The 13,836-nt window shown below is 45.9% G+C and overlaps 1 protein-coding gene across 1 annotated transcript; it reads left to right on the top strand.

The window, feature by feature from the left end:
• The first annotated feature begins 11,164 nt into the window (after positions 1-11,164).
• Positions 11,165-13,241, top strand: SOX17 (SRY (sex determining region Y)-box 17). Its single transcript, XM_006871848.1, has 2 exons — positions 11,165-11,543; positions 12,322-13,241. The coding sequence occupies exons 1-2, from the start codon at positions 11,237-11,239 to the stop codon at positions 13,239-13,241; spliced, it is 1,227 nt and encodes a 408-aa protein (XP_006871910.1). The 5' UTR covers positions 11,165-11,236.
• The last annotated feature ends 595 nt before the right edge of the window (positions 13,242-13,836 follow it).

Below are 13,836 nucleotides of genomic sequence, written 5' to 3'. Positions count from 1 at the left end.
AACCACAAGGTCGATGGTTTGAGCCCAACAACATCTCCTCAGGAGAAAGATGAAGCTTTCGCTGTGGGTTAATGTGCCAGACTGAAAAGCCTTTTGAACTGCAAGGTTGGCAGTTCAAGCTCACCAGTTGCTCCTTGGAAACCCTATACAGAATCGCTATGGGTTGGAACCAACTCGATGGCACTTCACAACAACAACAATGATTTAAAAGTCTCAGAAATCCTATACAGGGTTGCTATGACTCGAAACTCACTTGACAGCACTTATCAACAGTAATGTTAATTATTATTATATATAATAATATTAAAACATTATGAAATGCTTTAATTTCCTTTAAAATATTTGTTTAGTTGTTACAAAGCATTTAACCTTGATGTTAAAGTAACTTTTTATTTCCCAATATGCTTTCAAACACTAACATGCATTAACATGAAATTTATTTTATTTGTTAAAGGCTGTGCAACACTTAATCTATCTATTCTAAGCAGTTTATGAACAATGAACTCATTTCATCCTTATAAAACCTTCTGAGTCTGGTCCTATTACTATTTTTCACTTTAGAGATGAGAACACTGAAGTCTAGAGAAATGGAGTAACAACCCCAAACACATAAAGCAGTAATTAGAAGTAAAATTTATCCTCAAGCGATTCAACTCCCAAGTCTGTGCTGCAATGATCCTTAGAGTCATAGGTGCTAGACTCGTCTGCTGAATAAATGAATAGATTATCCTATTGACTCTTACATTGATTTGGAAGCATTCAGCAAATTACCCACTGATCTCTTTAAGTTTTCACTCTGCAAAATAGAGTTGAATCAAGGTACAAAATTCAGCTGGATTCCTCTATAGTAATAATGACAGCACCGAAAAGGACATTAGGAAAGCAATACTATTTACAATAGCAGCCCAAAGCATGAAATATTTAGGAATAAATGTAACCAGAGAAACAAAGGATCTATACAAAGAGAATTAAAGAGCTCTGGTAGTGTAGTGGTTATAAATTGGGCTGCTAACCTCAGGGTCAGCAGTTTGAAACTACCAGCTATTCCATGGGAGAAAGATGAGGTTTTCTGCTCCCGTAAAGATTTACAGCCTCAGAAACCCTGTACAGGGTTGCTAAGAGTCGGAACTGACTCCACAGCACATAACAACAACAACTAAAAGAAAACAAAAGAGACTTACAAAAGTAGAAGAACATACCACGTTCCTGGATAGGAAGCCTCAACATCGTGAAAATGTCAATACTACCCACAGCAATTTACACATATAATGCAATCCCAATCCAGATTCCAGTGACATTTTTCAAAGATATGAAAAAGACAATTACAAACTTTATATGGAAAAGAAAGAGACCCAGGATAAGCAAAGCACTACTCAAGAAGAAGAACAAGGTTGGAAGCCTCTTACTCCCCGATTTAAAAATCTCCTACATGGCTACAGTGGCCAAAACAGCCTGGTACGTGTACAATGAAAGATATATATTGATCAATGGAACAGAATAGAAAATCCAGAAATAAACCCGTCCACAAACTGCCAACTGATTTTTGACAAATTGCTTCGGTATGTTACATGGGGAGAAGATAGTCTCTTTAACAGATGGTGCTGGCAGAACTGGAAAGCAATATGTAAAAGATTGAAATAAGACCTTTACCTCAAAAACCTACTCAGCGTGGATTAAAGACCTAAATAAATGTGAATCCCAAAATTATGAAAGTCATCAATGAAAAAACAGGGACAAATGTGAGGGCTCTAATACAGGGAATACACAGATTACCAAACATTTTGAAAAGTACACAAACAAAAGCAGACAAAATAGATGATTGGGACATATTAAAAATTAAAAACTTATGTTCATCAAAAGACTTCACCAAAAGAGTAAAAAGGGAACCCACAGAATGGGAAAAAATCTTTTGCAATGACACAACAGATTAGGGACTTATTTCTAAAATATACAGGAAACTATAACACGTCTTTAAGAAAAAGACAACCCAATTAAAAAATGGGCATAGGACATGAACAGATACTTCACCAAGGAAGAATCCGGGCAGCCAACAAACACATGAAGAAATATTCACAATCACTAGCCATTTGTTGTTGTTGTTAGGTGTCATTGAGTTGGTACCGACTCACAGTGACTTTATGCACAGCAGAACGAAACACTCCCCGATTCTGGGCCAACCTCACTATTGTTGCCACACTTGAGTCCATGCTACTTGGCCATTAGAGATGCAAATCAAAACAACAATAAGATATCATTTCATACCAGGAATAAGAAAGATAAAAAAAAAGTAGAGGACAATAAATGCTGGTGAGGATGCAAAGAGACTGGGATGCTCTTGCATTGCTGGTGGGATTGCAAAATGGTTCAACCACTCAGGAAAGCAATATGGTGCTTCAGAAGGTTGGAAATAGAAATACCTTATGACCCAGCAATTCCTCTACTTAGTATTTACCCACAAGAAATACGAGCCATAACACGAGTCGATATATGCACACCAATGTTCATAGCAGCACTATTTACAATAGTACAAAGATGGAGACAGCCTAAGTGTCCATCAATTGAAGAATGGATAAACAAATTGTGGTACATACACGCAGTGGAATACTATGCTGTCTTGAAGAACAACAAGGAAGCTGCAAGCCACCACATAACATGGATGAACCTTGAGGACATTATGCTGAGTGAAATTAGGCAATCACAGAAGGAGATACACTGCATAGGACTATTATTGTAAAAGAGTAAGAAAAAGAACCCACACTAAAAGGGTGGGAAATAATATATGTATTTGCTGATCACCAGGATGTATTGGATGAGAGGAAGGCAGTGAGGGAAGGGATGATAGAGCACAGGGTAGGGAATAGACACAGATAGCTTGTGTGTGTGTTGGGGGGCAATACACAAGAAGGGGGAGGGGAATGGAAGAACAAGGCTGGTGGGAGAACAATTAGGTAGATTTGCATGGGCTAAGTGGGACAGAGATAAATGATGTATGCACAACCTAGGAACAACAGGGCTACAGAATACAGGGATTGAGGCATGGTTTGAAGGGGTTAAAGAGGGGAATAATGTTAAGATGCTTGGCTGTCTTCTGAATCTTGTTTTCCCTTGCCTACCATTGTAAAATAGACACTTGAGGTGGGGAGAAAGGAATAGCCAGAATCATCACTACAGAAAGTCTGTAAGTCCATCTTCAGCTTATTACTAATTGGAATACCTTAAAGGGGGCTAGAAGATGACCAGTGAAAGAGGCTTCCTGTGGAGCCTTTATATTGCACAAGACCATAGGTGAAATTCAGAGCCGACTAAGGTAAGAAATTTCCACTGTAAAGGATGAGTAGCCTGGAGCAGCTGGAAGAACAGAAGATACCTTGTGAAAGAAAGACCGGGCAGGAAAAATCAGAAACAATAACGGCAGTCTGATTGATTACTACAAGAACAAGTAAACTGTTCACCCAGGAGCCATCAAGGCAAGTGGTCAGGACCCCTCAGAAGAAACCCCCTTCCAAGCCTGAGACTCAAGGGGAATACATGAGCAGGTCTGTGTTTTTTGACAAAAGGAGGAGAGTGATGATTTTGCAGCCCAGGAGCAGAGGTCCCTGGGACCATCAAGTGAGAAGAGCGGAGAGCAGGACCCTACCCCAACAGGCAGTGACACCAAGGATGGAGACAGAGATGATGATGTAGACCGATGGAGTGGCTGGGGACACTGGATTCAGGGAGGGAGAAGGGCTATGTGCTGGTGGCCAGGGTCGGGCCTGTATGGTGTTCCCTTTGGTTCTTTGATGATGCATGGAGGTGATTATAATCATTGCAATGAAACGAAATACGATAGGATAAGTGTAAAGCTGATGTTCTCCCATGTTAACCTCACAATAAAAACTTTGAAAAAAAAAAAACGAGTTGAATAATATTTGCCATCCATGTCTCTCCCAAACAACAGTTAAGAGTAAAGAGAATTTACTTTATGTAACTGCTATGAGTATGTCTTTAGGACCTGGGCCCCAGTGGGCCCTTATGGAGACCAATAATCCACTGCCATCCAGTTGATTCCAACTCATAGCAGTCTTAAGTAGGGTTTCCAAGGCTGTAAATCTTTATGGAAGTAGAAAGCCTCCTCTTTCTCCTGAGGCGTGGCTTGTAGACTTAAAACATGTAAGAGATCCAGCAATTCAGTCTGGACGATGATGTCTTTTTCAGTATGAATGAGTGTGATGTACAATTTCCAAGCAGAGGCTTATCTAGGGGAGTACACCAACGAGCAGTTCCTAGGGTTTATTGCCAGTTGTGAGAGATCATTCAGCAATTTTAAACTATAGGTATGCATTGCTTAATATTGATTCAGACATCCAACTATGGTCCCACAAGATGTTCTTGGTTCCAAACTTAGGCTCTTGCAGCACTGGACCACAGGCAGTGTCTGTGGACACAGACAGTGAGTGGGTATGTTCTGCTCCCTCCCTCTCACGTACTCCCAGCATGCTTGGGTGGCTACAGTAGCAATGCAACAGCAGCACCAGGAACAATCAGAAGTAGCCTTCCATTAGGTCTTAATAAGGTGGTCATACATTGTTCTAGGTGTGGCGTTGTAGGATAAGTACTGGATTACTTACTGTAAGATCAGCCATTCAAACCCAGCAGCCACTCCTGGGAACCCCTATACAGGGTCTCTATGAGTAGAATCCAACTCGAGGACGTTCAACAACAAGCCAAGCATACCTGTAATTGCCATAGGTGCTAGTTTCTGTAGATATACCTCTGCTTGCATCAGCTTCCTTATATTTGGACTTTTTATCCCCAGATGACTTTGGACAAATTCTTAATTGTTTGCCCATCTGAATTAGAATTTGTATGAGACAATACACAAAATAAGTGAGATGCCATCCAAAGCTTAGATTGTGTGATCTAATTGAAATACCTAAGTATGTGTTAAGGGTATCAAGTCTATTCCAACTCATAGCAATCTTGTATAGGATTTCTGAAGATTTCCTGATGGATTTGAATCCTGACCTTCTGGTTAACAGTGCAGTGCTTACCCTACCATACTACATACACCAGGACAAATTATAGGTGGTGTGCCTTCCAGTCGGTTCCAACTCATAGCGACCATGTTTCTGGGAGTTCTGGTGTGACATTGTAAGATAAGCACTTGATGGTTAACCACAAGGTCAACAGTTATCAGTCGCTCCTTGGAAACCCTATACAGGATAGCTATGAGTCAGAACTGACTCGACAGCACTTAACAACAACATAGGGTTTCTGACGCTGTAAATCTTTACAGGGGCAGAAAACTTCATCTTTCTCCTGTGGAGCCCCTGGTGAACTTGAACTGCTGACTTTGCTGGTCTACTATACATAATCTACTGTACCAGGGCAAAATACCTAATTATATGTTTAGTTTTAGCTCTGTGTATCTGATACAAAATTTTTGTCATGACCCATTTAGGGACCACATGGGAGATTTTGTACCTTACTGTATTTCTACCTACCCATTTTCTTTGTTTAATTCCTACCTAACCCCCTCTCTGGAGCGGTGTGGCGCTGTGGGTTAATGTGCCAGATTGCTAAGCCATTTGAACTACAAGGTCAGTGGTTCAAGCTCACCAGTTGCTCCTTAGAAACCCTACACAGGGTCGCTATGGGTCGGAACCGACTCGATGGCACTGACTGGATGGCACTTAACAACAACAACAACCCCCTCTCTGGCTGTAAACAAATTCAAAATAATAGACTATTATCAGTAAGGGCAAATAGGTAGTTCTATCACCCTTGTCATGTAACCTTGAGCTACTGACTGATGCTGCTCAGTCACTGTTGTTGTTGTTGTTGTTAAGTGCCATAGAGTCGGTTCCGACCCATAGCGACCCTGTACAGGGTTTCCGAGGGTGTAAATCTTTACGGGAGTAGAAAGCCTCATCTTTCTCCGGCGGAGCGGCTGGTAGTTTTGAACCGCTGACCTTAAGGTTCCCAGCCCAATTCGTAACCACTACGCTACCAGAGCTCCTTGCTCAGTCACTGTAAGGTCTGAAAAATGACACTCTCCAAGGCTGGGCTGTCTACTCCAGTGCTGCCAATAAAATTGTATGCTAGGAATGTTAAAACATTAGCTGAAGAATTGGATTTTGAAAAGTCTCCCATACAGAGATATTTGCTTATGCATTATGCCTAACTGCAAAATTATTTGTGTACATTTTGGTCCTGGAGCTAGTTAGTATAAGGCTTTCAAGTTTAAATGGAGTCAAAAAACAACGGGACTTGAGTTACTCTTCAGAAGAGGTGAGATTTCATGAATGTTATGGCTGCAGACTGAACTCCTGGTAATGAAGGTGAGTCAGATGACTACATGGTTTACGCAGATTTGTCTGATTTAAGAATAAGGTCTTTACTGAGGTTTATAGGACTGGCATTTATGGTACCAATACGTATTAAGTAAATAACAATGGATGGTATATGCCCCAGGAATAGAAAGATGAAGTGAACACACACCCTGCATTCTATTCAAGAGTACTAACAAAACTGGTGGCAAGGGCCAAGAAAATAAAATTTAGGTAACATGGGTCAACTGAAGACTGACCCCAAAGAGAAGGACTGAAGGAATCCATCTGGTCAGGATACCTAATATTTTCTGTTTAGAAACTTTGGAAGCCAACTTAGTATTACTTGTATTATTGTTGTTGTTATTGTTAAGTGCCATAGTCAATTCTGACTCATAGACACCCATATAGGGTTTCTGAGGAGCTGGTGGGTTTGGAGACCCATTTGCAGTTAGTAATTCCAAAGCATCACACCAGGACTCAAAAGTGGCATAGAAGTGCTGATAATGAGTCCAGTTGTCCTGATAATAGAATGAACACCTTGCCTTAACCAGCCACCTGACAAAAATCCAGACCAGTTTACTAGGGTAAGTGGGCAATTCTCAGTTTTGGTGGTGGAAAGGCAACCTGTTTTCCCTGTTAAAATGGATACATGAAAGCGATTGCTCTACTGATGTCAGTGTTCCCTTCTTCACATGCCCGCAACAAATGCTTACAGAATAAACCTAGATGGAGGTTAGTAAATCACTGAAATGGACGAATGATACTGAATTGTACTTTCCTTGCCTTTCTTTAATGGGTAGCGCGAGCGTTCCGCTCCCAGTAGCTGCGTTGAGGGCAGGATTCTACAAGGAAAGCTCTGGCCTTTTTCCTGGTGTGGATAGGCAGGAGCGGGAAGTCAGTAATGGTCAAAGAAGCTATGCCACTATTGAAATGCCATTTAAAGGTGCAAGGTCAAGCTGAAGAGAACAAAAAGTGTGCGTTTAGCTTGCCCTGAAGAAAGGGACCAGGCTGTGCCTCACTCATCCCCAACGATCGCCGCTCCCCCCCCCCCAAAGTCTTTGATTCTATAAGCAAGAAAAGAATGGCTCCCACACTTCAATTCTGGGACCCCGGGCTAGGGCTAGGGAGGGGATCACGCTTGAGCTTCTGAGAAGGCAGTGGACAGGAAACAGCGCTTTTGCTGCTTGGGGGTACAAACCCCTGGCCCTGAGAGGGACAAGGGCCGACAGATTGCGAGGAGGAGTGAAACTCTACTGCACTTCTCCCATTTTAGTGTGTGACGGCCGTCCCCAAAGTCACTCTCTCCTTCACCCACTCCCATCGCCACGGCCCAAAGGCCGCCACCGCAGTGAGCAGGGCCGGTGGGTGAGGGAGGCCACGGAGGGGATAGAATTAATAACTCGAGGGCTGCACTGGAGGAACGGGTCTGCGAGAATTTCCCTCATCACTTCTTCCTCTCGACCTCTCCCTCTGGAGCCCGAGACATTCGACCCGGCACCCGCACCCACAGAAGGAAACGCGAAAGGTATCAGAAGGCTCAGCGCTACCACAGTCGGTAGCCAGACGCGTGGGAGGTGCGGTGGTCCTACGTGGGAGATTTAGGGACCCAACCTGGGGTCCCCACCTGGACAGTACCGGCCCACCTGGGGGCGTGCAGGGCCCTACCTGGGAGGTGTGAAGCCCTCTGCCGTGCTCCCAGCTGCCACACCGCTACACCCAAAACCTGCTCAGTCATAGTATTTACAAAAGGAAAGGCATTATTGTTCTTCTTTGTTCCAGGGACACTATTGTCTTTTCAACTGGCTACTCCACGGAGTTTTCATTGGGTTTGCGGCCGCGTTGCCTTCCTCCCCGCCCCCACGGATTTGCTTTCCTGAGTCAACTCGAACCTATCTGGGAGCCCACAGGTCTTGCTCGTTCGCCAGGAGTGTCCTTCGTTCCGCTCCGGTTTTCCGAGCATCAAAAGCACAAAGGTCTGCAGGAAACCACCCAGTCTTGGCTAGTCACTCAGGGGCCAAGGGAAAGCGTAGCTATGACTCCTCAGGTCTGAGCCACAGTTCGTCACCCACCGTATTTAAAAGGCATGTAAATTATAATGGCCACAGCGTCTCACTAAAGTCGCCCCTAGGAGTCCAGAGAGAAAACCGGGACAGGGTTATTAGGGCAGTTTGTAGCTGGGAGCTCAGAGATCCCGAGACTGGAGCGGTGTAAGCGGCTCTTATTAGGGAAAGTCGTCCCCCCCCCCGCCCCCCCTGTAAATCTCTTGTTGAGAAAAGCAAGGCTTGCAGGAAACCATTCCGGATGTTTGCTGCTTTTCATGTGGCATTTGTGGCCGGGTCTGATAACGCCAGGAGCTCTACTTCCAGCACTGCGTTCAGTAAAAAGACTCCACACACTGCGGCCGGATCTGCTGCGTCGTCGCCCACCAAATATATGACCAGAGAATTAAGAGAAAAACTTAGATCTAGATAACCGTATGTAAAAGGGACTAGTCTTGGGAAGGCACCATAATTCTTTCCTGGAATTATGATAAAATAAACTGCTGCCTTATGTAGGGTGTCACAAGAAGAGGGGTGGAGGGCGTTCAACTTTGAAGCTCCAACTCCATTGTAGGTTTCTTCCGCTCTCATCTGATTTCTCAATAACCGTAAGGATTAATAGGTGGGCTTCAGGAACAACTGCAAGTAATAATGGGGCAACTTCACGTTTTCTTCCGAATTATTATTCTCCCTTCTTTGTTTCTCATCTGTCCTTGTAATGGGGCGGATGAGGAAGAAAGAGAGGCTGGAGAACGTGTACAAGGTTAAATACTTTTATTATTATTGTTCACTTGTGGATTTCTTGTACCCTTTTTATTTTTTAAGGAATTTTTAGTGAAGTAGATTAATTTAGACAGATAAACTGGATTCTGAAATAGGCATTGTTTCTGTTTAGTGTGCAATTTCAATTCTAAGAAAACTAATAGTTCATAAAAGCTTTGGTAGTAATAGAAAAATATGCTTTGGGATTTTCTAAAATATATTTACCACGATCCAGAAAAATTAGTGAAGAGTTGTAAGACTTCAGAACTGAAAAGGGAGCTATGGGATCAATTTGAAATTAATTTGAAATAGTTTTCCATTTGCCCTGCATTTGTGCTTTATTTTTAAAATGAAGTTTTAAGGGAAAAGTGTATAATTAAATTTAAGATCAGCTGCTTCAAAACCACCAATTAATAATAACTCTCCTCTATAATTTACAGTTTGGCGCTGTAAGATAAGCACTCAATTGCAAGGTCAGTTTAAACCTCAAGGTCCGCTGTTCAAACTCACCAGCGGATCTTGGGAAACTCTATACAGAGTCGCTATGAGTTGGGACTGACCCGACAGCACTTAACAACAATAACAATTTCCAGAGACCCTCCAACCTGCAGAGCTATTTCCCATAAGCCATTGAAAACCCTATGGTCTCAATTCTCTGACACACTTAAGGTCGCCCAGAGGTGAAATTGACTCCATAGGAACCTTTGAAAAAGAAAAACAAAAACAAAAAAAATTCCCTTAAGATTTAAAATCTTTTCTTGTCTGACCCCCAGGTACCCAAGAACTGGAATCTTTTTCTTAATTGGCTGGTGAGAGTAAAGGAACTTGCCAGTTTCACAGTTTCTTGAAAAGTTAGTTTGCTTAAAATAAATGTGTAGAGTTCTTTGGAGAAAAAAAGTGACAAAGAGACTGAACAAAGGGCCAGGGATTTGCACAGGCTTGGTGTGTCTTTATTTTTATGGATGGCCCTAATAAGACTTGACAAATTGCATTGTCACTGTAATATCACACCAAAAACTGCGTCCTTTGCCTCTCAGATTCCTGATGTGAGAACTATTTTTCCATCACTCTTCATAGTAAACAAACAAAATCTGTTCTGAAGATTTATATATTGATTTCTTTCAAAAGTTGTACCCAATTATGCAGGAATTATTGTGTTGTTAAGTGCCCAGGAGTCGGTTCCTACTCCTAGCGACCCTGTATAGGGTTTCCGAGGTTGTAAATCTTTACGGGAGCAGAAAGCTTCATCTTTCTTCCGCGGAACCGCTGGTCCTATCGAAATGCTGACCTTGAGGTTAGCAGCCCAACTCGTAACCATTACACTACCAGAGCTCCTTAGCTGCCTAAAAGAGCAACACAAATTCAATAGCCCGAAATGTGAACTTGCAGTTCAAACCGACTTCTCAGTTCAGCGCATGAACTCGCCGTACCAAACCAGGACTATATCAAACAATATATGCTTCTGGTGTGGTACTATAGGATCAGCACTGGACTGTGAACCACAAGGTAGGCAGTTCAAACCCACCAGCTGCTCTTCGGAAATCCTATACAAGGTCTCTATGAGTCGGAACCGACTCCACGGCACTTAACAACAAATATATATATGTGTGTGTGTGTTTTGTTCTGTTGTTGTTGTTGTTTGCTTGTGTGGGTACTGCGTATGATAATCAGAACTGTCTTGTGGCAAACGCCTCAAAGTTTTTCCAGAGTTCCCCTTCCCGGGTACAGAGGATTTGGTGCCACAACCCGGCTCCAGCCAGTTTTTCCCCTGGCAGGTGTAGTCTAGAATGGGGCAGGGGGAGGGGAAAAGGGCGGACGTGGGGTTGAACCCGGACTTGGAACTCGGGCCGCGGGATGGGCGTGGGCTTAAGGAGGCCCGCCGGCCCGCCCCCAGCTTTCCATTGGCCAAGGCGAGGCAGAAAAGGCCTCGTTGACTGGGGGTACCGCAGTGTCATTGGGCCAGCAGAGACGCCGGGTGCGCTGTGGGTCGGGTCTGGACTAGAATTTAGGCGGCAGGGTCTAATCCAGGAGACCGTCACAGTTCGCACTCTCCTCCGCCCAGGGCGGGCGCGGGCATCTCGGAGCCGCGGGCTGCGGGGCGAGGGGCCGGCCTGGAGCGCCATGAGTAGCCCGGATGCGGGATACGCCAGTGACGACCAGAGTCAGGCCCGAAGCGCGTTGCCAGCGGTGATGGCCGGGATGGGCCCCTGCCCGTGGGCCGAATCGCTGAGTCCCCTCGGGGACATGAAAGTGAAGGGCGAGGCGGCAGCTGGAAGTGTCGCGACCGCCGGGGCTTCTGGCCGGACCAAGGGCGAATCTCGTATACGGCGGCCCATGAACGCCTTCATGGTTTGGGCGAAGGACGAGCGCAAGCGGCTAGCGCAGCAGAATCCAGACCTACATAACGCCGAACTGAGCAAGATGCTAGGTGAGTCCGAGTCCGGGGTGTCAGCGCAAAGCGCACACCAAAGCTAAACCGGTTACTGGAACCTTAAAAGGGATTGGGGTTTGCTACGGAACCTTAAATTCCTAGTCCTTAGGAGTGTGTTGCGGCCACGTCTTTCTCCCAGGCCCTGGTTCTCATCCCGATTCCCGTTCTCCTAACTTTCTTTCCAAACTGATTTCCCGGCTTCGGTATTAGTTGCTGGTGGCGGGAGGCGCGGGGGCCCAATGACTTGCGGGGAGAGCGGCGTTTCTGCGCGCTGGGCAAAGGCAAGGGCACCAATGGCCCGAGCCAAGTCAACCCTGACTGTGGTCACCTCGACCCGTCCTCTGTCCCTTGATTGGGTGGGGGATATGATGCCAGTCCTTGAACGTCCAGGAATTGTGTGAGCAGAGGCCAGGAGGTAAAGAGCGCCAGGTTTAGACAGCCGGTTTTTGTTAGTGCTGTCAAGTCAGTTCCGACTCATAGCAAGTCTGTATAGGGTTTCCGAGGAGCAGCTTGTGAGCCTGAACCTCGACCTGGCACTTCAAACCGACTATGCAGTCCAGCGCATTTTAACCCACAGCGCCACACCAGGACTCCTTAGACGACCTAGGTTGTATCTTAATTTCCTAGCTTATTTGGATGCCTTTTCGGCAGCCGAGGGTCCCAAATCTAAACTGTTAAACTTGACCCGTTCTCCCTCAGTTGCTCAGTTGAAGGCCCGAGTGGGTAACAGAGTGCACGGTTAATCTCTGGTCCTCTCCCCCACCTTCCGCTACAGGCAAGTCGTGGAAGGCACTGACGCTGGCGGAGAAACGTCCTTTCGTGGAGGAGGCCGAGCGGCTACGCGTGCAACACATGCAGGACCACCCCAACTACAAGTACCGGCCGCGGCGCCGAAAGCAGGTGAAGCGGCTGAAGAGGGTGGAGGGCGGCTTCCTGCATGGCCTTGCAGATCCGCCATCAGCCGTGTTGGGTCCCGAGGGCGGTCGCGGGGGCATGGACGGTCTGGGCCTGCCTTTCGCGGATCAGGGCTTTCCCTCGGGCGCGCAGCTGCTGCCCCCGCACATGGGCGGCCACTACCGCGACTGCCAGGGCCTGGGCGCGCCCCCACTCGACAGCTACCCGCTGCCCACCCCCGACACGTCCCCGCTGGACGGCGTGGAGCCGGATGCGGCCTTCTTCGCAGCTCCACTGCCCGCGGACTGCCCGGCGACTTCGGGCGCTTACAACTACCCGCAGGCCTCGGACTACGTCGGGCCTCCAGAGCCACACACAGCACCCCTGCACGCCCGGCTGGGTCCCGAGCCCGCGGGCCCCGCTCTGCCAGGCCTTCTGGCGCCCCCCAGCGCCCTGCACATGTACTACGGCTCTTTGGGTTCACCGGCGGCTACGGGCAGCGCGCGCTGCTTCCAGATGCAGCCTCCGCAGCACCCACCGGGGCCCGGGCAGCCATCGCCACCTCCTGAGGCGCTGCCCTGCCGGGACAGCGCGGACCCAACCCAACCAGCCGGACTCCTTGGGGAAGTGGACCGCACGGAGTTTGAACAGTATCTGCATTTCGTGTGCAAACCCGAGATGGGCCTCCCTTACCAGGGCCATGACTCTAGTGTGAATCTCCCGGACAGTCACGGGGCTCTCTCCTCCGTGGTGTCTGATGCCAGTTCTGCGGTATATTACTGTAATTATCCTGACGTTTGACGGGGCCCTGAGCTGCCAAACCTGCAGGCTGGAGGCACAAACAGTGTTACACACTTCCTGGAAGAGCTAAGGAAATCTTCAGCCTCATGTTGTTCTGGTTCTGTTTTTAAATTTCCTTAGCATATAATTTATGGTAATTTATTTTGACTACCACTTGAACATTTGCGGTTTAAGATTTGTTCAGAGGACGTGTTTCCTACAATTACATTGTCAAGACCCCATTTGCAAGTTAACTTGACCAGTTTTGAATGTCCCCAGGCTTCATTTCCTAGAAGTTTAATGACCAAAAAATGTGCTGGTGTGTGTGTGCGTGTGTGTATAATCTTTTAAATAATAAAACTTGGATTTCTGCTTTTTCACTCTGCCAGTGCTTCTATCACACCTAGCCTTAAGAGCTAAGTCTTAAGGTCATGGGAACACGAAGATTTAAAATATTTTAGTGGTATATAATTGCTATAGATTTCTCATTATATAATAGTAGACCTAAGTGGCTTCAAAGAGAAGCCGCCAGCAAAAATGAATATTAGAATATCTGCGTTTGTTCTGAATTAATTTTTGGTAGGAAAAAGAAACCTCATGGAATTTACCTACTCTC

This window comes from Chrysochloris asiatica, unplaced genomic scaffold (assembly GCF_000296735.1).
Source record: "Chrysochloris asiatica unplaced genomic scaffold, ChrAsi1.0 scaffold00176, whole genome shotgun sequence".
Taxonomy (NCBI): domain Eukaryota; kingdom Metazoa; phylum Chordata; class Mammalia; order Afrosoricida; family Chrysochloridae; genus Chrysochloris; species Chrysochloris asiatica.
The sequence above is the reverse complement of the archived record's forward strand: the minus strand, read 5'-3'. Positions and strand labels throughout refer to the sequence as shown.